This window comes from Oncorhynchus mykiss, chromosome 32, assembly GCF_013265735.2.
Source record: "Oncorhynchus mykiss isolate Arlee chromosome 32, USDA_OmykA_1.1, whole genome shotgun sequence".
Lineage (NCBI taxonomy): Eukaryota > Metazoa > Chordata > Actinopteri > Salmoniformes > Salmonidae > Oncorhynchus > Oncorhynchus mykiss.
The window spans coordinates 28,427,132-28,454,603 of NC_050572.1; the positions used below are offsets into that span (position 1 = coordinate 28,427,132).

At 41.7% G+C, this 27,472-nt stretch overlaps 3 protein-coding genes across 3 annotated transcripts; 1 reads left to right on the forward strand and 2 right to left on the reverse strand.

The window, feature by feature from the left end:
• Positions 1–1,738: 1,738 nt before the first annotated feature.
• On the reverse strand, positions 1,739–8,521 carry LOC110488213 (splicing factor 3B subunit 4). The gene is made up of 6 exons (XM_021560331.2): positions 8,365–8,521; positions 7,352–7,480; positions 6,448–6,990; positions 3,987–4,154; positions 2,475–2,636; positions 1,739–2,108 (listed from the first exon to the last, which is right to left on the reverse strand). The coding sequence occupies exons 1-6, from the start codon at positions 8,396–8,398 to the stop codon at positions 1,936–1,938; spliced, it is 1,209 nt and encodes a 402-aa protein (XP_021416006.1). The 5' UTR covers positions 8,399–8,521; the 3' UTR covers positions 1,739–1,935.
• A 413-nt stretch (positions 8,522–8,934) lies between these two features.
• Positions 8,935–10,860, forward strand: LOC110488215. Its single transcript, XM_021560335.2, has 2 exons — positions 8,935–9,202; positions 10,317–10,860. The coding sequence occupies exons 1-2, from the start codon at positions 9,129–9,131 to the stop codon at positions 10,660–10,662; spliced, it is 420 nt and encodes a 139-aa protein (XP_021416010.2). The 5' UTR covers positions 8,935–9,128; the 3' UTR covers positions 10,663–10,860.
• A 5-nt stretch (positions 10,861–10,865) lies between these two features.
• Positions 10,866–27,061, reverse strand: LOC110488214 (LIX1-like protein). The gene is made up of 6 exons (XM_021560334.2): positions 26,525–27,061; positions 25,341–25,504; positions 22,217–22,357; positions 21,939–22,034; positions 18,575–18,652; positions 10,866–15,017 (listed from the first exon to the last, which is right to left on the reverse strand). The coding sequence occupies exons 1-6, from the start codon at positions 26,844–26,846 to the stop codon at positions 14,763–14,765; spliced, it is 1,056 nt and encodes a 351-aa protein (XP_021416009.1). The 5' UTR covers positions 26,847–27,061; the 3' UTR covers positions 10,866–14,762.
• Positions 27,062–27,472: the final 411 nt, after the last annotated feature.

Consider the following 27,472-nt stretch of genomic DNA (forward strand, 5'->3'; position numbering starts at 1 on the left):
TGGTATTACTCTGCTCCAATTCAATGTTCGCATAGAACAGCTTCGATATGATCCGTAAAAAAATAAATATATAGTTGAAACATGACCCATAGTTATCCCTAATCAACAGGCATATTCATAAGAGATATCTGAAACAATGTTTTCCATGTAACTGAACATGTCTCCCTGAGTTGAATATCAAAGTGCCCCCCCCCACACACCTGCTCCTGTTTCTATGCCAACCACTGGTCCATTCCACATAATGACATCATAGACAAGATGCTGAAGAAACCAGTAAGCTTAATAATAAAGCTTAAATTATTTAACATATGTTATTCTACCGCTATGAAAATAGCTAACATATTTTTAAGGGGGGTTTAATTTACCAACCTAATATAGGGTTTTAAGCCTCTTCGTTTGCACGCATTAAAACTCATAACTGCTTAATATTTCAAATGTCAATATCATAGGTCAGGATAGGTACAATAAGTCTCATTCATAATGCAAGGGAACATTATCCACCTAAAAAAACAGAGAAACACTTTTTTCACGCCACTTTTATAAAGCTACCACTGGAATGTTATTTTTTTGCAGCAGGTTAGGAGACTGAGGTTAAGGTTAGGAAAAGAGTTAGGGTTAGCAACAACAAAAAAGCTCTCCTAACCTGCTATGAAAATCACTTCCGGTCGTAGCTTTATCGAAGTGGCGTGAAATGAGTGCATACCTAAAAAAAAACAGATACCCTGGAACTGGGGTGGCAGGGTAGAATGGTGGTTAGAGCCTTGGACTAGTAACTGGAATGTTGCAAGTTCAAACCCCTGAGCTGACAAGGTACAAATTTGTCGTTCTGCCCCTGAACAGGCAGTTAACCCACTGTTTCTAGGCCGTCATTGAAAATAAGAATTTGTTCTTAACTGACTTTCCTAGTTAAATAAAGGTAAAACAAAAAACAACCGGAAGATTCTCATGACCAGAAGACATTTTACCTCAACCTTGTTTTCTTGTTGTTGACCTAGGTTTGGCCTGATACACTTAAAATCCTGTCTCCATGGTCAAGCTATGTTGGGTCCATTCACAATTAACTTTGTGTCCAATTCTGATCATTCTAAAGGCCGATTTCAGTCCCCGTTTTCAACTGGGGCTTGGTGGTATCAACCAATTTTAATCTTCAAGAATCAATATTGTTAATTTAAATGATCAAAAATGGCTTAAAATATCAGAGTAGGATTATGCAGCCCTATACATCCTCCTCCATAACCCACTACATCAGACAAGTGGTATCTGCAATAACCATGGCAACAGACTGAGTGAGAACCACATTCAACATGGAGGCAGCACAGATGTTTTTTTTCTAGTTTGGAAGCATATATATTTGTAATCCACTCAAAGCACTGCCTATAGCAACATTGTATTCGGGGGTTTATAAAAAAAAATACTTAAGGTTTATATAGGCGAAGAAGTTTTATTTTCTATTTGGTCTGGAACCTGTCAACTGACTTGTGCTTTGTCTGGTCAAAACATAACCTTCTCATTCATCTTGCCATTATGGACATGCCTCACCTTTCTTCCTGGCTACCAACGGTCTCAAACGACTGGCCTTTTGATCACATTTGGAGTTTCTAACCTATTGAGGAGACCAACTACATGCTGTGTCTTATGTTTGTACTAGGAAAGCACAAGTTAATTGACATGATGCATGTTCTGAATTAAATCTCATCTAAGAAAACTGAAATCACTTGACATCAATTGAAAGACCCAATTTGTTGTATTAAAAACCTTTATTCCGAACCTTTGTTCGGTTCTGTACAGTGAAGAAAATGTAAAAACAAAAAAAAATTAAATGGAGCTACACCATGTCTCCAAATTGTACTAGAATAGAAATCAAAGAATATAAATCAAATTTTAAAAGAGCTAAATGAAAGCATGGTCATGCGCCTTGCTGTGGTCCTCCGTAGTCTATGGGGGCATTGGTCCTCTCATGGGGCCTCGAGGTGGGCCACCGGGGGGCCTCGGTGGCATTGGTGGCCCCCTCTGGAAGCCAAACGGAGGCGGACGAGGGGGACCCCCACCGTAGCCTGGTGGGGGCATGGGAGGAGGGGGTCCTCTCATGCCTGGATGCATGGGGTGACCTGTGTGGGTGGGGGGAGAGGGAGAAGGGATTCACACAATTATATATAATCTCATACAGCAGCACATTACAACAAGGATATCAGGAAACAGACCTCTTGGATATCCATAAAATGTATAAATGTCTGTGTCCCTTTAGACAAATATGTAAAAATGTTTGTTTACAATACATTTCTTTAAAGTCCAAAATGGACATACCAATTGCAGACTGTAGCATTAAACTAAGAAAAATTGTGATGCAAAACAATTTACCACTTTTGGTTTCATGAATCAGGAGTCAGGCAATTACTTATCCAACTTTGAGATTTCAACTACTGAACTGTATTGAGTTGAATTGACCCCTAGCCTTGTGAAGGCACAGCACTTACCCATGGGATGCCCATAGGGCCCTCTCGGTGGCATGCCCATGTGTGGATGAGGGGGCATGCCGGGGGGTGGAGGCGCCCGGTGCTGGTTGGATCCTGGGGGGCCCGGTGGAGGCACCATACCTGGGGGATGGCCATGAGGGTGCATAGACATCTGGGGCATTCCTGTTGGACATGAACAATATAATTGGTGGTGGTCCTCAGTAGCTTAGTTGGTAGAGCATGGCGCTTGCAACGCCAGGACAGTGCGTTCGATTCCTGGGACCACCCATACGTAAAATGCATGCAAGCATGACTGCATATACACTACATGGCCAAAAGTATATGGGCAACTCTTCAAATGAGAGGATACGGCTATTTGATGCACACCCGTTGCTGACAGGTCTATAAAATCAAGCACACTGCCATGCAATCTCCATAGACAAACATTGGCAGAAGAATGACCCGTACTGAAGAGGTCAGTGACTTTCAATGTGGCAAGATCATAGGATGCCACCTTACCAACAAACCAGTTGGTAAAATTTCTGACATGCTAGAGCTGCCCAGTCAACTGTAGGTGCTGTTATTGTGAAGTGGAAATGTCTAGGAGCAACAACGGCTCAGCTGCGAAGTGGTAGGCCAGTCAAGCTTACAGAACGGGACCACCGAGTGCTGAAGCGTGTAAGCGTCCACGGTTGCAACACTCACTACCGAGTTCAAAACTGCCGCTGGAAGCAACGTCAGCACAATAACTGTTCGTTGGGAGCTTCATGAAGCTCAAGCCTAAGATCATCATGGCAAAGCCAAGCCTTGGGTGGAGAGTTGTAAAGCTCGCAGCCATTGGACTCTAGAGCAGTGGAAACGCACTCTCTGGAGTGATGAATCACCCTTCACCATCTGGCAGTCTGATGGTCTAATCTGGGATTGGCGGATGCCAGGAGAACGCTACCTGCTTGAATGCATAGTGCCAACTGTAAAGTTTGGTGGAGGAAGATTAAAGGTCTGTGGCTGTTTTTCATGGTTCAGGCTAGGCCCCTTACTTCCGGGGAAGGGAAATCTTAACGCTACAGTGATATTCTAATCTTAACGCTACAGTGATATTGTAGACGATTCTGTGCTTCCAACTTTGTGGCAACAGTTTGGGGAAGGCCTTTCCTGTTTCAACATGACAATGCCACTATGCACAAAGCGAGGCCCATACAGAAATCTCTTGACGAGATTGGTGTGGAAAAACTTGACTGGCCTGCACAGAGCCAAGACCTCAAACACCTTTGGGATGAATTGGAACAAAGTCTGCGAGCCAGGCATAATCGCCCACCATTTTGGAATGAGATGTTTGCCGTTTGCTGTCCACATACTTTGGCCATGTAGTGTATTAATGCACCTCATCACACACATGTTCTCTTTCCTTACCAGAAATAGCAGTACCGTAAAATTTCACACACTACAATTTGAACTCCAATATTTAACAATCTGGGCAAGCTTTTCCTGACTGTGGTACTCAATCCAAATATATGGTCGGGGTGAGTGACTTACCCGGGTGCATGCCCTGGTGGAAGGGTGGCGGGCCGGGTGGGGGGCCTGAGCCCCCTCCCTGGGGTCCTGGTGTCCCTGGGGCTGGGGGCATGGGCATGCCGGGGGGCATGCCAGGAGGCATGGATCCAGGGGGTGGCACAGGAGGGAAGGCACCAGGAGGGGGCATGCCTGGAAATTAAGATGAGAGAGAAATTGCAAAAAAAAAAGTTTAATTGAAATTATTTTGATGTAGATGTTTTAATGTTGTGTTGGTGTTAGTGAACAAGTTATAGTCAAGGAATTGTGAAGCCAACATAACATTTTCACATTGTGAGGAAAATCACATTTTTGTCATTCTTACAAATCTACAGAGCACAGTCTATGACTATACAAGGCAATATGATTACTATCTAAGTACCCACACAAAATACCTGAAGGATTTAGGAAGTTGTATACTGGACCCTATTCCAACTGCTGAAAGAGCTGCTTCCTGTGCTTGGCCCTCTCCTATGTTGAACATAATAAACGGCTCTCTATCCACCGGATGTGTACCAAACTCACTAAAAGTGGCAGTAATAAAGCCTTTCTTGAAAAAGTCAAACCTTGACCCAGAAAGTATACAACTAAACGGCCTATGTCCCATCTCCCATTAAAAAAAAAAAAAAAAAAAAAAAAAACTCACTGCCTTCCTGAAGACAAAATGTATACGAACCGCTTCAGTCTGGTTTTAGACCCTATCGTAGCACTGAGACAGCACGTGTGAAGGTGGTAAATTACCTTTTAATGGAGTCAGACCGAGGCTATGCATCTGTCCCCGTGCTCCTAGACCTTATTGCTGCTTTTGATAGCATCAATCACCACATTCTTTTGGAGAGATTGGAAACCCAAATTGGTCTACACGGACAAGTTCTGGCCTGGTCTAGATCTTATCTGAGAGATGAAAGATATCAGTTCGTCTCTGTGGATGGTTTGTCCTCTGACAAATCAACTCAATTTCGCTGGTCCTCAAGGCTCCGTTTTAGGACCACTATTGTTTTCACTATATATTTTACCTCTTGGTTATGTAATTTGGAAACAATGTTAACTTTCACTGCTATGCGGACGACACACAGCTGTATATTTTGATGAAATACGGTGAAGCCCCAAAATTGCTCCTACATATCTTTTCTGATTTGGTCCTGCCGTACATACCTACAGGTACGCTACGGTCACAAGACGCAGGCCTACTTACTGTCCCGAAAATTTTTAAGCAAACAGCTGGAGGCAGGGCTTTCTAATAGAGCTCAATTTGTATGACATGTGAGAGACGCAGACTCTCAGACCTTTAAGTCTTTATTGAAGACTCAGCTCTTCAGTAGGTCCTATGATTGAGTGTAGTCTGGCCCAGGAGTATGAAGGTGAACGGAAAGGCACTGGGGCAACGAACCGCCCTTGCTGTCTCTGCCTGGCTGGTTCTCCTCTCTCCACCGTGATTCTTTGCCTCAAGTCCTATTACAGAGGCTGAGTGACTGGCGCTCTTCCATGCCATCCCTAGGAGGGGTGCATCACTTGAGTGGGTTGAGTCACTGACGTGATCTTCCTGTCCGGGTTGGCGCCCCTCCCTCGGGTTTGTGCCGTGGGGGAGATCTATGTGGGCTATACTTGGCCTTGTCTCAGGATAGTAAGTTGGTGGTTGAAGATATCCCTCTAGTGGTGTTGGGGCTGTGCTTTGGCAAAGTAGGTGGGGTTATATCTTGCCTGGTTGGTCCTGTCCAGGGGTATCATTGGACGGGGCCACAGTGTCTCCCGACCCCTCCCGTCTCAGCCTCCAATATTTATGCTGCAATAGTTTGTGTCAGGGGTCAAGGGTCAGTCTGTTATATCTGGAGTATTTCTCCTGTCTTATCCACTGTCCCGTATGAATTCAAGTATATTCGCTTGCGCTCTCTCGCTGCTGCTGCAGTTTCAACTGTTCTGCCTGCGGCTTTGGAACCCTGACCTGTTCACCGGACATGCTACCTTGTCCCAGACCTGCTGTTTTCAACTCTCTAGAGACAGCAGGAGCGGTAGAAATACTCTGAATGATTGGCCCTGAAAAGCCAACTGACATTTACTCCTGAGGTGCTGACCTGCTGCACCCTTTACAACCATTGTGATTATTATTATTTGACCCTGTTGGTCATTTATGAAAATTTGGCCACAGCTTGGCCATGTTCTGTTATAATCACCACCCAGCACAGCCAGAGGAGGACTGGCCACACCTTATAGCCCGTTTCCTCTCTCGGTCTCTTCCTTGGTTCCGGCCTTTCTAGGGAGTTTTTCCTAGCCACCGTGCTTCTACATCTGCATTGCTTGCTGTTTGGGGTTTTAGGCTGGATTTCTGTACATCACTTTGTGACATCAGCTGATGTAAGAAGGGCTTTATAAATACATTTGATTTGATTGATGAAGCTGAAATCAAATTATTTAACCCTGGTGCACACACTTGCACACACACACTTACCAGGCATGGGCATCCCGGGTCCCAGGGTGGTGAGGACAGGCGTTGACGCAGAGGGGGGAGGCGGTGCATCTGCGAACAGCTGATGCGGCCGGTCAGCCTGCGAAAGCGGGTTCTGAGCAGCTAGGAGGCGTTCAGCGGCCGAGCCGTGCCGCTCACCCTTGGAATCCTTCTTGAAGGCATATGACACCGTAATTGGTCGGTTGCACAGGTACTGGCCATTCATGGCCTCGATGGCCGCGTCAGAGGCATCGAAACTGGCATAGTTGATGAAGGCGTAGCCCTTGGAGTTGCCAGTGTCCGGGTCGCGCATGATCTTGGGCGTCTGGAGTATGACCCCAAAGGCGCTGAACGTGTCGTAGAGGAGTTTCTCGTCAATCTCCGGGTCCAGGTTACCGATGAAGATGTTGGCGCCCACATCCAGGTTCTTGTTGTGCGCTGAGGCCTTGTTGACACGGATGGGCTTTCCGTATAGTTTAATCATGTTCATAATCTTGATGGCGTAGTCCGCATCCTCTTCACTGAGGAACTCAACAAAGCCATAGCCTTACGAAGGGGTGGGGACAGAGGAAAGAGTAACATTCAATAAGACTTTAACGGTTATATTTCTGATCAGCATTTTTTTTTTTTACATGCTATTTGTCTCTAAAGGAGTCTCCAAAAATGACATGACATCAACAAGTGATGGGTTTTATAGCATAGACCTAATCTACAATGATCTGTCTTCTTTACATAGGCTAGTTTTAGTTGTACACAGTTCTTAATTTCAAACATGAGTGCGCCACCTCACCATGTGATAGAAACCCTGGGGTTAGATATCAAAGTGTAGCATATCTGGTTGGTCTTACTGATGGTATGTGTCTGTTCTGTTACCAATGCGTTGTTTGTGAGTATGTGTGTTACTTACCTTGGTGTTGTCCCGTGACTCTGTCTTTGGGCATGTGTGTGTTGACCACAGGCCCAGCCTGTAGGAAGAGCTCCCACAGAAGTGGCTCTGCCACTTTCTCATCCAGACCACCCACATACACAGTGGCATCTAAAGTAACAGAGAGAGCAAAACATCAAGTGGATGGGTATAAGCCCAAACATAAAACCTTGTTATGGTCCCATGCCATACAAGATATTTTCAAGTCGTGCGGAAATGACTACCGTTACCCGGTTTTTAGCAACACTTCTCCTATTTTGGAAGCTATATCCTATATCGGTTCCCATTACTTACATTACCGAGCAGTGCACAGGAATGCATTAAATCTAGTTTCCACGCATACGCTGCAGTTACATCACGTCTTTGGTTCAAGAGCACAAACCCTGCAAAACGAGCGCAGTTTTGCCAAAGACAGGGACGGTAAGAAGGGTGTAGCCTAACGGTTGAGAGCGTTGGGGGCAGTAACCGAAAGGTCGCCGGTTTTACTGTACCTATCCGGTGTGTGACAAAAAAATATATATATAACAAAATTCGCTCTGGATAAGAGCATCTGCGGAATTACTTACATGTTGCTGAATGTAAAAATTGAGTGCGCCCAACGCGCGAAATCAACCAAGGCTAGGAACATGTCCAGCTAGCTAATGTTACCCTCTTTGAGCCAGTCCCATTTAGGTATATGGCCCTACCTTGAGCTCGCTAGCTACCCATTCATAGCCCGGCAGATTCTTTAGTGACAAATCGGACGAGTCTGGCAGGACGTAAAAATACATAGCTAGCTATCTAGCTTGTTACAGTACATATGGCAAACGTAGGCTTGTAAACGAGCTTTGTTTGGCAATAGAATTGAGTCACACAGACAAGGCATACGGCTGGCTACGTCTTCATTCAGCTAGATTTATAGCTATAATTTTTAGGCCATGGGTTCAGATGTAATGGAAACTACTCGTATGGATACATTTGATGAAGTTCATAGTAAAATATAAAGACGTATCTACCTTGGTTGCGCTCCGAAATCGGTCCCGCCGCCATGTTAAATCCGGCGTGAGGGCAGCGTTATGCGGAAGTTGTTAATCTGATGGGCAAGAAACATATCCGGCAAAACCAAAGAACGCAATTAGATCAAGTCGCCCTCTAGTGGTGGGCTGTCTGTACCGGTGAGCTCTCATTCAAGATGCAGCTGCCCCGCACACCCATATAATTAAAACCACTCTTTGCTAATATCACATTTCACATTTTTCTGTATTTTTTACCAATATCGTGCTGAATCGTGCATTCCTTATAGGGTCAAACTACAGAACATAATTTCAAATACATTGTAACATTTTCATAGGCCTATACCTTTGTCTCTGCCTGTTTTGACAATGTATCATAATGGTATCTCTTATTATGTCTGACTTTCGGGTTCAGGCTATGCACTTCTGTGTAATTGTCAATGGCTGTCTAACAGTGACTTTATCTTAATGGAAACACCTGCGAAACAGGCTCCTCTAGTTTACATCTCACTTGAGCGTGACTTCTTGGATAAGATAAAGTGGCCACATACCTGGCTGTGCCAGTTTCAGAACAAGTTTGTTCACTTAACTGACTCTATAAATAGTTGTTTCAAGTCAATGTTACAGGAATCAGTAACAACTTGAGTAATAGGTACATGGGATACAGGCTCCTGTGGCTACAGGCTCCTTAGTTTAGTGAGAAAATGGACAAACAGAACAAATAATTCATATCTTTGTCTTGCCAGAGGTATGATGAAAAGTCTCACATGGACTTTATGCGTGGACTCCTTGCTGCCATGGGCTTTGATTGTTCCCGACGTGCAAAGTCTACTGCACAGAGGTGAGTGGTTGCCACTTTGCGTAATTTAGGCTATATTATGCACAGACAAAGAGAGTTAAAGTAAAAAATACATGGAATATGAACTCTTCTATTTCTGATAGTTAACTTTAGTTTGCCAACACTTTAACTGACTAAAATCTTTGAACAAGCATTGAGTTATAGCTGATACACAACTGAAAATTCACTGAATGTAATCTCCCTGGCATAAAATGGAGGCCTGTAGAATGGAGGTGACCTGACCATGTCCTTTTCCTCACTCACTCAGACACTTTGTTGAACTAGAGTTGTCAAGTTGTCACATTTACATGTTCAGTTTAAAAGCTATATTCATTTGGACAGTGAAGCTAAAACTTTTAGTTAGGCCCTATACTCCAGCATTTAGGATTTGAGATCACATATTTCATATGAGGCGACAGTATAGAATGTCACCGTTCATTTTAGGGTACTTTCATACACATCTGTTTTACCTCCCCTGTTATTGGTAATGGTGAGAGGATAGCATGTCTTGGAGATATGATCTTAGTGCCTGTAGTGCCTTCTCTCTCATCATTATTCACGATTCATTCATGATTATCCGTAATCATGGTAGCATCCACAAAAATGCAGAAGTGTTCAGAAACATATTCTTATTTACAAAATAGTGACCACCAAAATGAAACAATAAATTATTATCCATTAATTTCTATTGGGCACAACATAATCCAAAACACAACCAAAACAAACTACAAATACATCCAAATTTGTCGAGTCACAAGCTTGATGTAGTCATTGCATGCTAGGAATATGGGACTAAATACAAAACTTTTGGAAACATTAATACAGTGAACTTGTCCAAATACTTATGACACCTTCAAATGTGGGGACTAGATACATAGTGACTTTATTTAACCGTTTACAAATTTCCTAAAATAAAATGACATTCTGTACTGTCACCTCATATGAAACATTTGATCTCAAATCCAAAATGCTTGAGTATAGAGCCAAATAAAGTTTAACCTTCACTGTCCAAATAAATACATAAGGGAGTGTATACTGTATATTATAAGGCTGAAATTAATGGTAGCTAGGTCTTAAGAGGTAATGAATATTGATTTCCTTCTTCCCACTGAAACAGCTCGCCAGCAGAGGTGACAGTGGCACATGTTGCCAAGAAGGAGAGCAGCCCTCAGATGTGTAGTCTTTCCCTGGACCTCGACCCACCGCACTGCCAGAGCTGTATCTCCTACGAGGCTCGGCTGCAGCGCCTGGTCTGCGGACACTTCTACTGTGACCAGTGTAGGGGCCACATCATTAACCAGGCTTTCAAGGACATCGAGGGCCTCTCGGACTACCCCTGTCCTATGTGCAACTCTATCCGTCAGCTGGGAGGCACAGTGCCTGAGCCACAGCTCCGCAGTAATAGCACCCCCACTGTGTCTGTGGGCTTCAACGATCCCTCCTCCCCCACATCCTCACCTTAGCTCTGTTAATGCAGGTCACCAGGGAAGAGGAAGAAAAGGACACTGGGACTTGAAGTAAGACAGTAGAAAGGCCCTCTGTCTGTTTTTCCACTAAAACAGACTCCAATCAGAGATTCTGGACTTTTTCACGAGGAAGTGTGCTCCAGCAAATTACGCTTTTCTTTTAATTATTTCATAAAGGATGACATTGGAATCAGTGAGGGTTGTTTTTGGCTGCTTTATTGCATTTTATGTATACAAATCTAAATAGAAACCTACATTGAGTAAAAAAGTAACAATTTAAAACTGGTCATATAAAATACATAAGGACTGTATAAAACAAAGTTTATATAGATCACATTTTGTACAAATGGATTTATGAATCATGCACAACTTGATAAGCGAGAAGGCAGGGTAATAACATGACTTGAACAGTTTATAAAAAGATTGCAACCTGTGTTAAAAGGAATAACACGCAAACATTAGTCCCAAGTTATATTAAGTGTCGCTAAAACATGTATTTACATGGTAATTACACAGACAGGTTTAGTGTAATTACAGTGTAGGTACACATTAACAATCTGGTAAAAAAAAATACATTTATAAAAGTATTGGATTTTCAAAAAAAATGAAATTGGAAACCATACTCTTACAGCAATGTGAACAATATACCTGCCAATGTAATTAATTACCATGTAAGATTGGTTGTTTAAGCTACACTTTATATAGAAGTGGGACCCAAACATTAAACAACTACATTTTTTAACAATGTACGTGATTAATGGTGAGCAGACAACTGCCATAAAAACCATCTGTAACACACCATTATACATTTAAAAGAAAAATACAAAAAATAAATGATTCACACAAATAAGCATGATGGGAGAATACACCTACCAGACACTTCATGAAATATGATTTCCAATAGCTAACACAAATACAGTCAGGTATCTACTTGCAGCCAAGTGTCAGCCTCCTCCTGGTTGAGGCAACCAGGGTTTTACAAGTTCATGATGCCATTGACCTTAACAAGGGCACCAGGACAGGTCAGATTACATGAAAATAGAGCTCTTTGGCCATGCACAACAGTTGTGGGTTTGGCGTTGAAAAACAGAAGCATTAGCAGAAAAGTACCTCATATCTATGGTCAAATATGGTGGTGCATTTTTTTATGTTATGGGGCTATTTTGCTTCCATGGGTCCTGGGGCCTTTAAGGTCAACGGCATCATGAACTTTACCAAGTACCAGGACGTTTTAGCCAAAAACACTTGGGCGCAAGTGGAGGATGACACTTGGTTGCAAATGGATCTTCCAGCAAGACAATAACCCCAAGCACACATCAACATCCACAAAGAAATGGTTAATTGACCACAAAACCTACATTTTGCAAAGGTCATCTCAGTCTCCGGGCTTGAACCCCATGTGGTTTGAATTGAAGAAAGCAGTCCATAAGCCCTGACGGAGGACATAATGGTTCTGGAAAGATTCTGTATGGAGGAATGGTCTAAGATCCCTCCCAATATGTTCTCCAATCTTATAAAACATTTTAGAAAGAGTCTCTGTGTCGTTGTCCTTGCAAGTGGAGGGTGCTGGTGTTTTACCCCCATCTTTAAATGTTTCATTTTTTATTACTGGTTAAACTAAAGCTCTTTCTCTGAACAATTATATCATTATAAAGTAATCTAATTTCCCTTTTTTTGAACCATGAAATATAGCTTAGTATTTGTATTATTTATTTTATACTGTCTTTTTTTGCTCATCTTTTTTTAAGGGTGCCAATAATAATGGACCTGGCTGTGTGTTTTAACAAAAGGTTCACTTCTTAATTGAATTAGGACAAGCATACAATGGATTGCACTTCAATTGATATGGCTGTTGTTTGTAGAAACAGGTGCCAGGTCTATAGAAATTGAGAACCACATGAAATGCCTTACCCTGGCTTGGTAGAAAAACGAAGAACACTAACCAATACTGTCAATGAAAGAAGAGCAATGGAAATGCTATCCAGAACTAACGGGCATCTCGGCAATTTATTTTGCGCTGCTGTTGCTATTGGGATATATCATTACATTCAGGAAAGTTAGGGCAAGTTAGCTAAATCTTTTTTTCTCTCTGCTTATTTTCTTTAAAAAAAAACATACCATAGACAATTCCATCAAGAGACATATAGTAAGTAGGATACAATGTTAAACCCAAGAGGACATTGGGACTATGATACAACATTAACGTGATGTTTGGTGCATTTGATTCGCATTCATTATTTTTTTTTTACTGTAGCTGTCAGTGTGATATTGCCATTGTGATATGACATAGGCATTTACTGGTGTTCAATGTGAACATGAATGGATTCTCTGTGTGCTCTGATCCCTGAATAAATGTGTTTTCTAAATGGGTCTATTTCAAGAGAATTTCAGAGTAGCAGATCGCATGACTGGATAACATTTCGTACCGGTATGGTAAAGCCTCTGTGAAATTCCCCCAAAACAACATCAATTCAAAAGAATTCAAGAAGGATCCACTGTTATTTCATAATGGCTAAAAGATTAAGCCGAGTCCTGGACTAAAAACACTTTCCATGGAGCATTTATGATGGAGATTCTACATGTTTTTTTTGTCCTTTGAATTTTTATTTTCAGCGTATAGCTGCCAAAACGCTTTAATAAATGTTTTACCTTGAGAGTAACTTGTGGTTAGGGGGAAACTGCAATCCCATATATTACTACACTGTGCACTGTGTTTGCTATGTTTTTGTGTTGCACACATTACTCACATTTAAACAGTTGTTAGAATCAATGCAGTGGTCAATCCGTATATCAGTATCGGCTGAATTACTTGTGTGTGTTTTAGTTAAAAATGGCTTAGTGACAGTAAATGATCCCGACTTAGAATGATAACGCTGAAAGTTTAGTCATTAAAAGCTGCAAGGCCAGAAAAAAAACTGTTGGATAACTGACATTCGTGTAAACATTCTAGCAAGCAAAGCTAGGCAATTAGTTATTTTACGAGTGACATCAGTTTGAGTCGGAGGAGCGGTTCTTTCTTCGCAAATAAGGCTGGCTATCACTAGATGATAGACTCTACAGATGTAGGATCTTAATTTGACCTATGCTGTCACAGCAAAATAATCCTGCAGCAACAGGATTTGAACGTTTAGTCCATAACGTTGCTTGAGCGGTGGTAAGGCTTTTATCTGGCCAAAAGTAGGCTTCATGAAAAGTGAAATACTATATAACCGTGTGTTAGTGTGGGTTTTCAGTAAATGTATGTCAATTACAAAAGTTAATCTGCATTTCCTGTGGTGCAGGAAAATCCTCAGCAACAAAAGAGTGATCAAATTAAGATCCTACCTCTGTATATAAGATCTGTAATGTAAGAGCTATACATAAATGTTCAAATAACTTTCATAGTCCTTAATGAAGCATGCTTAAGCAACAGACATTGGTCTATTTTGGTGAGAAAGATCGTTCTGTGACAATATCCTTGTGATTATGTCCTGTACGATCATTAAAGGCAAGTGATGGGCTTTAACTTTGCCCATGTGGTAGCGTTGTCTACCAGCTTAGAAAGGGAATGAGAGGAATGATAACATTTCATTATTCCATGTGAATTTCACAAATCCAATAACATGGCAGCACAAAAGGACCTCAATGACTTCTTATTATTCAATCCTGGTCCTAAAGATTTTGTTCTAAACTAGCACTAACATATCTGATTCAAATAATCAACTTATTGTGAAGACCTTCATAAACTGAATTAGGTGTATTAGTACTGGGCTGGAAAAAAACTGCTGAAAGATCTAAGAACACTCACTGTTTTATAATTGAAAGCTCCTAAATGGCTGCCTTGCTAGTCTCTATACAATCAATGGTTATTGGCCACTTTTCCTCATTCCATCTCTAAGGCCAGATTCCAAACTGACAACCAACTTCCTTCCATCTGCCCTTGACTCCCAACTCGCAGATCTGATCGGGCTGAACAGGTAAAAGCCATGTGGTGGAAGCTATGCAGAGTTACTATTATGTTTCCCACACCTATGTAGACTTTTTGAGAACTGTGAGGGGGAAGTCAACGTGGGCAAATGGAAGTGAATCAAGTTATGGGGTTGGAATCCAGCGTATACCTAGCAGGTTGAAGGCAGGGTGGCAGTGTTGGCTGCATCCAGTTGGCCAACAGCCAGCATCAGGATGTCCTTCTTTTCCTTATGAAAGCGAAGCTCCCGGCCGGCCAGCCTGGCCTCCTCAAGTTCTCGATCTGTTGCCGCCACCTCCTGGGCGATGGTGCCAGCCACGCCTTGCTCTCGGTTCACCCAATCAGCAGCCATTTGGGTACGCATGTCATCATCCAGCGCCCTATGGGAGTAGTGAGCCAGCACTTCCTGTTAGGGGAAAGCAGAATAAAAAAGTTGTTAGGCCGGAATGGACCTTATTGACGCCATGGCCATGATCGTTAGAAAATTCAGGCTAGCTGGGTAGGAAACAGAAATGCTCCATTAAATCATTATATTTTTCAACAGTACTGGTATCCTAGCAGTGTAGGTTTGATTGAGTTCCAGATTATGTTTCATGATCCTGAAATGCCTGGATTTGACATGAGCTGGAACCACAAATGCGTGAGCTGCGTGGCCAGCAATAACATAATTTCAAATGAGGAATGTGAGACGTCTGGGTGAGCTAATTACTCCAGTGGCTCAGCCCCTCTCCTTAATCATTGAGATGAAAGGCATAAGGCCAGACCAAATAGAATACTTAAAATCAGTCAAGAGACACACAGGGCGAAAGCACTCCGTAACCCTAGAAAACACAGTACAACTGAGTCGTATCTATCCCAATCGTGGAGTTGCTGGTTGCTCTTCCTCCTCTTTGACTTGTGATCTGAATGGCGTAGATTGGCAAAAGCCAGGTTTGAGGCACAATTTGACTATTCAGGTGAATTTATATTCATTTAATGAATTGGAAGTTGCCTGAACTGACCCCCATACTGCAAAAACAATGTCAGAAAGCGCCAATGTTTAGATAAGCAAACATGAAGGGTGGGGGATGAAAACTTAAAGGTGTGCATAGAGCCTGAATATTTTAATGTTTGAGATCAGATGAAGTCAAAGAAAAATGCTTTAAATTCTGGTAAAACATTTTTTACAAACTTGAATCAAACTCTGATCAAGGCTCATAGTCGACGCCTTAAAAGTCATTTATGTATGTAAGATGCATGAGATAATGAGGACTGAACACAAACATTTAGGTCACCCGACTCTGCCTGGAACGGAGTCACTTCATAGGTATTCATTCAGCCCACACAATGTGGTTTAGATAGGTTCCTTCAGCATGACATTCCATCCTAACTCAAGCCAGAGTGTAACTCAGCCAATTATCTCCAGTGAGTTTCAGCCCCATTCTGTACTTAAGTTGAACTGAGATGTGGTGTTGGCTGTACCATTTGAATTATAATTAAATACTATCACTGGCAGTCTGTAAGGATGAGGGATATGTTTTATTTTCCAAACTTGCTGGAATTAATGGAAACTGTCAGGCAAATGTTTTTCTCAAATAACTCTTTAGTTTGATCAGTTATTCTGTTGCTGAGAACAGAGAAGTTTGAGTTATGATGTAGCTATATTTCCCTTCCTTTACACCAGAGGGGTATACTACAAAGCAGGATCAATGAGTTAGCCAGCCAGTTTTGATAAACAAACAGAAATAACTATAGATTCTCTGATTCATTAAGAAAGCTAAAACTTAAGTATGTGTTTTTGTTTGTTGAGTCAATTACACCATACTCATTTCAAGTTCATCCTTCTAAACAATAAAAAACAAATCAGAATTTTTAAGCAAGTTATCTGGCGAATTCATTGATCCTGCTTTGTAGTGTACATTTAGTAATTTAGCAGATGCTCTTATCAAGAGAGACTTACAGTGGTGAATGCGTACATTTTTCATACTTTTTCAAACTGGTCCCCTGTGGGAATCAAACCCACAACTCTGCTGTTGCAAGTGCCATGCTCTATCATCTGAGCCACATGGGACCCAGGTGTGTGTCCAAATATTTTTCTCAAAAGTGCCAGAAATATAAACATATTCAAATTTGCTCACATACAGTTGAAGTCGAAAGTTTACATTCACCTTAGCCAAATACATTTCAACTCAGTTTTTCACAATTCCTGACTTTTAATGCTAGTAAAAATACCTGTTTTAGGTCACTTTATTTTAAGAATGTGAAATGTCAGAATAATAGTAGAGAGAATGATTTATTTCAGCTTTTATTTCTTTCATCACATTCCCAGTGGGTCAGAAGTTTACATATACCGGTACTCAATTAGTATTTGGTAGCATTGCCTTTCAATTGTTTAACTTGGGTCAAATATATTGGGTAGCCTTCCACAAGCTTCCCACAATAAGTTGGGTGAATTTTGGCCCATTCCTCCTGACAGAGTTGGAGTAAAAGTCAGGTTTGTAGGCCTCCTTGCTCGCACAAGCTTTTTCAGTTCTGCCCACACATTTTCTATAGGATTGAGGTCAGGCTTTGTGATGGCCACTCCAATACCTCGACTTTGTTGTCCTTAAGCCATTTTGCCACAACTTTGGAAGTATGCTTGGGGTCATTGTTCATTTGGAAGACCCATTTGCGACCAAGCTTTAACTTCCTGCCTGACTGATGTCTTGAGATGTTGCTTCAATATATCCACATAATTTCCCTCCCTCATGATGCCATCTATTTTGTGAAGTGCACCAGTCCCTCCTGCAGCAAAACACCGCCACAACATGATGCTGCCACCCCTGTGCTTCACAGTTGGGATGGTGTTCGTCGGCTTGCAAGCCTCCCCCTTTTTCCTCCAAACATAACGATGGTCAAACAGTTCTATTTTTGTTTCATCAGACCAGAGGACATTTCTCCAAAAAGTACGATCTTTGTCCCCATGTGCAGTTGCAAACCGTAGTCTGGCTTTTTATGCAGTTTTGGAGCAGTGGCTTCTTCCTTGCTGAGCGGCCTTTCAGGTTATGTCGATATAGGACTTATTTTACTGTGGATATAGATACTTTTGTACCTGTTTCCTCCAGCATCTTCACAATGTCCTTTGCTGTTGTTCTGGGATTGATTTGCACTAAAGTACGTTCATCTCTAGGAAACAGAACGCGTCTCCTTCCTGAGTGGTACGATGGCTGCACGGTCCCATGCTGTTTATACTTGCGCACTATTGTTTGTACAGATGAACCCTGGTACCTTCAGGCGTTTAGAAATTACTCCCAAGGATCAACCAGACCTGTGGAGGTCTCCAATTTTTTTCTGAGTTCTTAGCTGATTTCTTTTGATTTTCCCAAGATGTCAAGCAAAGAGGCACTGAGTTTGACGGAAGGCCTTGAAATACATCCCCAGGTATACCTCCAATTGACTCAAATGATGTCAATTAGCCTAACAGAAACTTCTAAAGCCATGACATCATTTTCTGGAATTTTCCAAGCTGTTTAAAGGCACAGTCCACTTCGTGTATGTAAACTTCTGACCCACTGGAATTGTGATACAGTGAATTATAAGTGAAATAATCTGTCTGTAAACAATTGTTGGAAAAATTACTTGTGTCATCCACAAAGTAGATGTCCTAACCGACTTGCCAAAACTATAGTTTGTTTACAAGAAATTTGTGGAGTGGTTGAAAAACAAGTTTTAATGACTCCAACCTTAGTGTATGTAAACTTCTGACTTCAACTGTACATACTTACTTACCTTTTACACATAATGGTCATAAGTCATTGCTTTCACACAAAATAAACCAAAAATATTTGAACAAAACAGAAAAACAATTGTTTGAAATACATACAAAAAAATACTGATTGACACCAAATCATGTTTTATTTAACACCAGGACAAATACCAAATGAAACAGGCCTATGAAATAAAGTGATACCAATAATCAGTACTATTATCCAAATGAGATCTTACTTGACGGGAGCATTGTCTCTCTCTCATGGCCTTCAGGCTACCATTCCAGTGCAGCAGCTGAAAGACTGTCATCAATTCCTGAAAGAAGAAAACAGTTCAGCGTCGACAAGCAGCATTGTTGTGTGTGGCTGCGCCACATGGAAAGCACTGTTTGGCACTAAGCACAATTTCAAGTTTGATTATTATCACAAGGCTATGAGTTTTTAATGCCAAAGTCACAAGATTTAATGATTTAAGGCTGGTAATGGGAGCTAAGAGGTGGCTGGGGCGGCAGATGGCCTAGTGGTTAGAGCGTTGGGCCAGTAACCGAAAGGTTGCTGGATTGAATCCCCTAGCTGACCAGGTAAAACTCTGGAGTTCTGCCCCTGAACAAGCCAGTTAACCCACTGTTCCCTGGTAGGCTGTCATTGTAAATAAGAATTTGTTCTTAACTGACTTGCCTAGTAAAATAAAGGTTACATTTAAAAAAAGAGGGAGATGGTCAATAAGTAGCAATCATTTGTTTGCATGTGTAGAGCCCTAAATCATAAGCTGTGGTTTGGAAAAGACCAATCCATGCATTAGATTCAGTGGATTTGGATGACAAACAATGAAAAACTGGAGGCTAGCAATTCTGTCCAGATTTGTTTGCCAGACCAACATGCTCTTAGGAAATTCCTGGAACCACAGAGTCCAATACATGGTTTTGCTCCAATTTTCTTCTGCACGCACGATGGTCCTCACACTCATTCATGTAGTGGGTCTCATTATCTAGTCCTTGACATCTACAGCCATCTCTAGTCCTCGACATTCCTGATAAGTGCACTTTGAATAAGTCAAATCTCTGTTTAAGTGTGTAAAATCTCAATTTAATTTGGTTATTGATTATTTCAATTGCTCCCGAAAATGGCATGCTCTGCTTTAGTTCATGCTGTCATGAGTCTCAAACCGTTGCATTTATCAGGTTCAACGGCAGACTTTTCCCCCATTCAACCTGGGAAACCAGAGTGCTAAGTCATAAAGCAGAGGTGAGGAAACCAGCCAGCTTTAATAAACACTCAGAAATAACTCCTGGTTTTCTTGATCATAAATTAAGCTATAGTTTAGGGCCGATCAGTAAAAGTTTATATTTTTTCATGAACTGGAGTTACAAAGCTAAATGACAATATAGTTATCGGCTTTGTGTAATTACCAGTAGTTTTGGCACCACTAGCCATGTCTATGTTAACATGTATGCATCTCCCTTGTTTATAATTCTGTAGAAACCATAATATAATTTCACATTCTCCAACCAATCCCATGTGTTCTTTGTATCTGTGTGGGCAAAGAATAGCCAGTATTTGGATTCCTCATCTCCATCTCCTCCAGTGATGTGTATTCATGGATGCCAAGCGAAGCCATGTTTCCCCCAAAAATGTACCAAGAAAAATATTTTTTTAAATAACATAAAATAATGTATCTTTCGTCTCTCTGTGTTTTGCAATTTTCTTTCTATAACATCTGCTAACCATGTGTATGTTACCAATACAATTTGATTTGAGAGGCGGACAGTATCTCACTGGAGAAAGCATCCGAGCGAGCAAAAGAGCGCCCCTCTGTCTCTGTATGAGTAACCCATCTATCTGATGCCGTCGGGTCAAAAGAGTATGATATTGTTGCCTCCGGTAACATTGAATGCAAGGGAAGCCAGCAAGCTATTGGCCTCTCTTAATCAAAAAGTATACAATAATAGCCAATCAGAGTTGAGCTAAACTGAATGAGGTCAACTGTGAATGGTCCTGGCACACCAAAAAAAAGTCTCAAGGGAAGACAAATGTCATTGACAGAAAAAAACTTGAATTGTTGCATCTCGTTGTGTTGTTGTCCTCTGGTGGCTAGCTAGCTAGCAAACATGTTCCTAAATTCTCCATGGATGGAGATAGGGATTTGGAGATGTGGTTTTGCTTAATTCAACGTACTGGCCAAAGATTATAACGGTGATTCTGATCAAACCATAAATTCATACATTGTGTCCCTGGCCTGAGTGGATGGAAGCTCAATATGTAGCTAGATGTAGTAGGCACATTTTTATTTTTATTTTTCTGTTATTTTACCAGGTAAGTTGACTGAGAACACATTCTCATTTGCAGCACCGACCTGGGGAATAGTTACAGGGGAGAGGAGGGGGATGAATAAGCCAATTGTAAACTGGGGATTATTAGGTGACCGTGACGGTTTGAGGGCCAGATTGGGAATTTAGCCAGGACACCGGGGTTAACACCCCTACTCTTACGATAAGTGCCATGGGATCTTTAAGGACCTCAGAGAGTCAGGACACCCGTTTAACGTCCCATCCGAAAGACAGCACCCTACACAGGGCAGTGTCAATCATTGGGATATTTTTTTTTTTAGACCAGAGGAAAGAGTGCCTCCTACTGGCCCTCCAACACCACTTTCAGCAGCACTGGTCTCCCATCCAGGAGCTGACCAGGAAGCAAGCCAGCAGTGGTATGCAGGGTGGTATGCTGCTGGCATGTTAACTAGCTAGCTCATCGTTACCCATGAAAGGAAGTTAGACTAGCAAGCACTTTAGCCAGGTAGCCTAGAACAATAAAAACTAAAAGTGTGTACTGTATGACAGATTCATAGACCGTTTCGTCAAAATGAAAGAAAGGAGGATGGCTTTGGCGTTTCTCTACAAGTAGTGTGAGTCAACATGTTTTTTCTACTTACGCACATGCACACACAGAAATCAGTACCATGGACAGCCACATGAAATTTATGTTGATAGGACTAAATCGATTTTGGTATAATTTAGTTGTCACTGTGTTAGGCTAAGCATAGGTGATTTGAAGTTGGAATGGAGCTGGAATAGTGGATGCAGCGACTTATGGTAAGTCTCCGGTGTTCGAAATCAATAGTTGTTTAGTAGTCTGGAAATGTCAGAAACATTAACGTGCTTGAACATGCTGTAGGTCTTGTAACTGTTTGTTACATGCAATATGCTTTGTGGAATCCACCAGACAGATGTTGCTCTCTGGTTTTGTGATGAAACAAAGGGGTGGTTGAATTTATTCAGCCACTGTGTCTTCATATTGTCATGGCTTTTGGTCTATGTATCACGGTGTCAAGCCGTACAGGTTATAGAGCAAACAGCCTAATTATCACAACACAAAGGTTGTAATATGTATTTTTTTTCATGGCTTGGCTTCCACAGTGATTTTACCCACAAACCGCTACTGATCTCCTAATTTCCTACATCCTGACCAACGTACCATAGTGCCACCAACATTCCTAAACTGGCCTCATATACAGTCCAACCTTTTCCTTTTCTTACATTTCATTGCCGTAACATCCACTGTATCATCACAAGTAACCAAACTTTGCGTTACTCCATCCTGTTTACCTGAAACTCCAACATTGACTTTCCTTTGTTGGACTCCAGCATGAAGCGAAATGCTCCAATTCCTGTGCTGGGGTTGTCTGCCTCTTCTCTGTTTCCCTGTAAAATACAAGTAGAGTCCAATCATCCAGTCTTGTTCTCCTTAAGAGCCCAATCAGATTAAGATCTTACCCTCATAAGGACATGACCTTTTAATAGGAGCTGCAGTATGGATTATATTAAAGACCAGTGTGCACTGCTTCTGTTAGTGTACATTGAAAAATACATTAAATGCCACTCACATTAAAGGAGGCCAGCGCCTCACATACACTCTTCTCAATGAAGTCATCTGTGATGCGGCGGGAAGGATGCTCGTTGAAAACCGAGTTCATCAGCGCGATCTTGGCAGCACTGCGTCTTGCTTCAGCCTTGGTTGGACAAAACTGCCGAAAGTAAAGCATAAAACATATTTAGTACTTTTCTGAATGTTTCCAAGTCCCCCCAAAATATATGTTGCCTTTGGCATACATTGTAACGTTATGACCCTGTGATTCATGCAATATCATAATATGGGTGAGTCAAATTATTGTACGGGACTTCTGGAAGTCATATATATTTAATTTTAATAATGACCTTTATCTCGAAAGATTAAGCACTTGAAATCTATGTTAATCTTGTTTCATGTATGTTTCAGAATGATGTCTAGGTAATATCGATGCTTCCACTTCATTGCTATTATTTCAAAGAAAGAAAGAGAGAGAGTTAGAGAGTTAGGAAGGATAGAGGCAAGGGAGGCCCTGTGCAAATGGGATGAGGGGGAGAATGTGGGGAGGGGTGTCACGGCTCCTTCTAAACTCAATATTTGGCTCTAATTACAACCAGATGAGCCACCATATGAGTTTCCAACCACAGTATGCATTGTAGCCAGCCAATTCGAGGAGAGGAAGAAATGGCAAAACATTTAATCCTCCCATGGAATATTCTGGTATGCTCAATGCTAAAGTTCTAGTATGATTTAGAATTGAAAATAACATTTGAAAAAAAGAATGTACATTAAAGCAGTCATTACTATTTCAATAATACTGGTGGATTATTTAACAGATAGGAACACGGCTCATACTGAATGCAATTATGTATACATTCATGGATGAGATCAACAGGTATATCCAGGTAAAAGCTATGATCCCTTATTGATGTCACTTGTTAAATCCACTTCAATCAGTTTAGATGAAGGGGAGGAGACAGGATAAAGAATCATTTGTAAGCCTTGAGAAATTTGAGACATGGATTGTGTATCTGTACCATTCAGCGGGTGAATGGGCAAGACCAAATATTTAAGTGCCTTTGAACCGGTATGGTAGTAGGTGCCAGCACACCGGTTTGAGTGTGTCAAGAACTGCAACAGTGCTGTTTTTTTTTTACACTCAACAGTTTCACGTGTGTATCAAGAATGGTCCATCACCCAAAGGACATCCAGCCAACTTGACACAACTGTGGCAAGCATTGGAGTCAACATGGACCAGCATCCCTGTGGAATGCTTGACACCTTGTAAAGTCCAAGCCCCGATGATTTGAGGTTGTTCTGAGGGCAAAAAGGGGTGCAACTCAATATAAGGACTCCTAATGTGTGTTCCTAATATTTTGTACACTCAGTGTATAGAACAACATTTACACACACTTCAACAGTTCTGGTCAAGTTATAAACTATGTAAAACGTGCTACTATGCCACTTAACTTCATTAGATACTTAAGACAGCTTTATCAAGACATTTGTTTAAAGACATGCTCTGGAACTTTGGCGACTACTAAGTATTTTTTTTTTAAACCTCCCGCTTTGGGCTGGATATAGTCTTACTTTGCCATACCTTCCAAAATCACGTCGTTGTCATGCCTCCCTTGGATGTCTGGAGAATTTTGAATTGCAAAAACAGTTTGAATGGTCTGCAGGCTCCCTGCGGCAAGATTTTGATTGGATGTTACATTTCAAGAATCCTCCCCTCACATGCCCGTTGGTGTTATGTTTGTCACGGTTTTCAGACCGGAAAGAGAACATTTTGCGGAGATTTATTGCAAACTATCATATGGAACATTACAGAAAATGGAAGACAAACTAGGGGAAAAACTGAATTCTGTTTTGCCAGAAGTGTGCTCTATACACAAAATCGGGTTTTAATCTGCGATTTCCCAGCCATCCTCACCCACTGTTGCACCTACGACACTAATCTAGTGAGCACTACTGGAGCTCCACCCAAGCAAGGCATTTCATTTGTTTGACGTGTTGCGAGCATACACTCATTGGTACACTGGGTTCTAAACCCCGATTTAGCTATTTTTCTGCCATGAAAGCGACAGTTTTTCTGGGAGCTGTGCTGCACCCTTTTCCCCCACGTGGGCCAGCCCACTAACAATTTGAGTTCAACCAATGAGCTTCAGCCCCTCGTCAATTGAGTGACAGCTAGCAAGTTGTACATCCATGCACACACAGCAGAGCGAGAGCAATGATGTTGTACACATATCTGCACATATGTGACATAGTACACAATTTTAGGGGACCACTTTTGACTCATGAGCGCTCCCTTTAACTACTGGCTAAAAAGTATACAATAGTACTGGAGAATCTAACACATTCTTGAAGTATTCAGATAAACAACAGAACAGTGTGAGGAGAAAGTTCCAGAAACATCCGGGTCATGTTCATTAAGCAACAAACAGAAGAAAATGGACTGAAACTGGGAGGGACTACCTGTACCTCTCCGATAAGAAACAGGAATCACATACACATACTAGAAACGTATGAACTCACTGTACAGTAAGTCTCTTTGGATAAACATTTCTGCTGAGTGTTTTTTGACTCCAACAGAATATGGGTGCACAGTCAGCAGTTGGTAAACAAAGACACTGCATAAACATTGTTTTCAATTGCACAACTTTTTGCTACGGGGTGCCCCCATAAACATGACCCAGGCCTAATTAGTCGCTTGCTCTCCCTTGACATTTCTCAAGACAGTTCAGAAGAGGCTCCCAGTGATTGACATTTGATCTGAAAATCCAGGGCCAATGTACTCAGGAAGATCAAGTTACATTGTCAGAATTGATTTAGGTAGAAGCATTTGTGCATGAGTAGAGTTGTACCAATGTACTCGGGAAGATCAAGTCAGATTGGCAGAATTGATTTAGGTAGAAGCATTTGTGCATGAGTAGAGTTGTACAGACGGATAAATCCCTAAGGTTATGGCCAGATAGGGAATTTCATTCATACAGCTACACCAACACAATTTTAAACCATTATACTGTAGTAGTAATAATAAGTACACTTTTCAAGCACTTTCACTAACTCAGAGATACTATACAGGGGGCCTTCCACCCAAGGAGCGTTTTAGTGCCCACAACTTTATTGAGACAGCCTACAGTCACAGGTTAGCTCACCTGGAAACTCCCAAAGCAGCTTCCCCCTGGGAGACTGACGTAGCAAACATAGGGTGGGTTGTTTGATGGGACCATCTCGTACACCACCAGCGCCCCATTCCTGAGGTCTGCCCCTCTTGACTGCTTCATCTGCCAGAACTCTTGCAAGGCTTCCACCACGTTTACTGGATGAGACATAAAATGACACAGTTTAACATTAGACTGCATGGAGTCATAAAGGTGGACTCAGCGATATGACGTAGATGCAGAAAGTAAACGGCATAGTGGGTCAATTTCTGCAACAACTAAGAGCATTGAAGCGCAAGGCTCAATTTGCTGTTTTGGTCCCATGGCTACCATGCTGTGACAGCATGAAGCGAACATGTGCACTTGCACAGATACTGTGTGTGAGTCTTGCGTCTCGCTCATCTCAATAGCTCAAGTTAGAATTGCTGAGTCTACCTTTAAATATGGTCCGGTGGACTCATTTGGTATTCAGGTTTGAAAGAATAAAAGTGACACAATGGAATATTGAATATGAGTAAGGATTAAAACTTGGAACACTGCTTTCGCACATATTTGGAGATATAATATAATAACCGGATGTTTTTGGATAAGTAAACAACAAGGAACAACCCACTGAACTGACTGAAGCTGTCCGAATTTCATTATATTTAATTAACCAGGCAAGTCAGTTAAGAACAAATTCTTATTTACAATGATGGCCTAACCAAAAGTCCACATAGACTCAAAATGATGAAAGAGTACATAAGATCATCATACTTCTGTAAATTAAAATTGAATAGGCCTACCCACATTTCATTTATTGGGTTTTGGATGATAGTATAACATATAGGCTAGGCCTACTCTAAAACATTGGCTGTGACTTGAAGTGCCAAATTTCGAATGGAGTGCCCAAGTGCTACGTAAAATGAGCACGCAACAGTATCCTGTAGTGAACTGCATCCTGTAGTCATTAGCCTAGATATGACAAAATATTGGCTATCATAAACTCGGTATGTTCATGTAGCCTACTGTTATCAACTGGATGTGCAGTTTTGGTGACACTATGTATGTTGCACATGCACTACTACACTATTCAATCCCTTTTGTCAGTTTAATCACAGTTACGGTGAGTTACATTTGAACCACGGCCAGGGAAAGTCGGAGGACCAAAATTCTGCGACTAATTTGTTCCAGGTTACCTCTGCCATAGCCCTGCGTATGCTTAGCAAAGCTCCGAACAACAGCCTCCACCGCCTCCTTCAAGACCGCCGGGTTCCCTGGATTACATAGACCGAATCCAGCCACCCCTGTTCCGAGACCCGCACTCCCAATAGTGCCGTGAAGACTGTGGAGTTGAAGCGGCGGGGGTGGCCCGGAGGAAGCACTTAGGGAGGCCGGGGGAGGCAGCAGAGGTGCGGTTGGAACTGTAACCCCGGGCCGGAGAGAGGAGCGTAGGGTCCCAGTCGATCCAGCTCCAAATCTTATCCCTGGTTGAAGTCGCTGAGGGCGGATAGATTCCATTGTTGAAGCGTAAACGTCAACAGTAGGGGGAATACCAATAGAGGAAATTCGTGATGAAAATACTGGTTTCCTCGCTGATAATGTAATGGAAAATTACAAAAAACTAAACTAAAAAGATAGTGATAAATAAAAAGTGTTTTCCTCACGGAGAAAAATGTATTCTGCCAATCCCGTTAGTCTTTGTGACGATTAGGCTGCTTGGCTGTCAATCTTCGGGTAGGGGCGGGGAGAAATCAGAGACGTGGAAAAGGGGAGCTGTGAATAGGCCATTTTCTTGAACCAGCAATGCAGGAGGGGGAAAATATTAGGAATCAATGTAGCCTCCAAAACTAAAGGAATTCTGTTGAAAATACACGCTCTATTATTAGGGTAGTGTAACTTACATTGTAATACTTTGGAAAAATAGCAGCTACTGAAATAATTATTCAAACGTTTTAGGGGTAAAGATATGTTAAATGACAGTGACAACAGTGATAGATACCTTTAAATTATACTACTTTTTAACCATTTATGCAACGCACACTATCCATCCATCCATCCATCTTTCTAACTTGTCATCTAACTTCACTATCGCTGGTCTAGATCAGCTGGACATCTAACTAAAACACAGACCCTAAACCAACACA

Excerpts from the sequence above, each read along its gene's own strand:
- LOC110488213 (XM_021560331.2), bottom strand. The coding sequence starts at position 8,398 with ATGGCGGCGGGACCGATTTCGGAGCGCAACCAAG. Across the intron at positions 2,637-3,986 it reads CCACCAGGGCATGCACCCGG|GAATGCCCCAGATGTCTATG; the intron begins GTAAGTCACTCA and ends CATGTCCAACAG. Across the intron at positions 2,109-2,474 it reads GCCCTATGGGCATCCCATGG|GTCACCCCATGCATCCAGGC; the intron begins GTAAGTGCTGTG and ends CCACCCACACAG.
- LOC110488215 (XM_021560335.2), top strand. The coding sequence starts at position 9,129 with ATGGACTTTATGCGTGGACTCCTTGCTGCCATGGGCTTTGATTGTTCC. Across the intron at positions 9,203-10,316 it reads GCAAAGTCTACTGCACAGAG|CTCGCCAGCAGAGGTGACAG; the intron begins GTGAGTGGTTGC and ends CCACTGAAACAG.
- LOC110488214 (XM_021560334.2), bottom strand. The coding sequence starts at position 26,846 with ATGGAATCTATCCGCCCTCAGCGACTTCAACCAGGGATAAGATTTGGA. Across the intron at positions 22,358-25,340 it reads GCTGCTTTGGGAGTTTCCAG|TTTTGTCCAACCAAGGCTGA; the intron begins GTGAGCTAACCT and ends TACTTTCGGCAG. Across the intron at positions 18,653-21,938 it reads AGTCAATGTTGGAGTTTCAG|GAATTGATGACAGTCTTTCA; the intron begins GTAAACAGGATG and ends TTCTTCTTTCAG.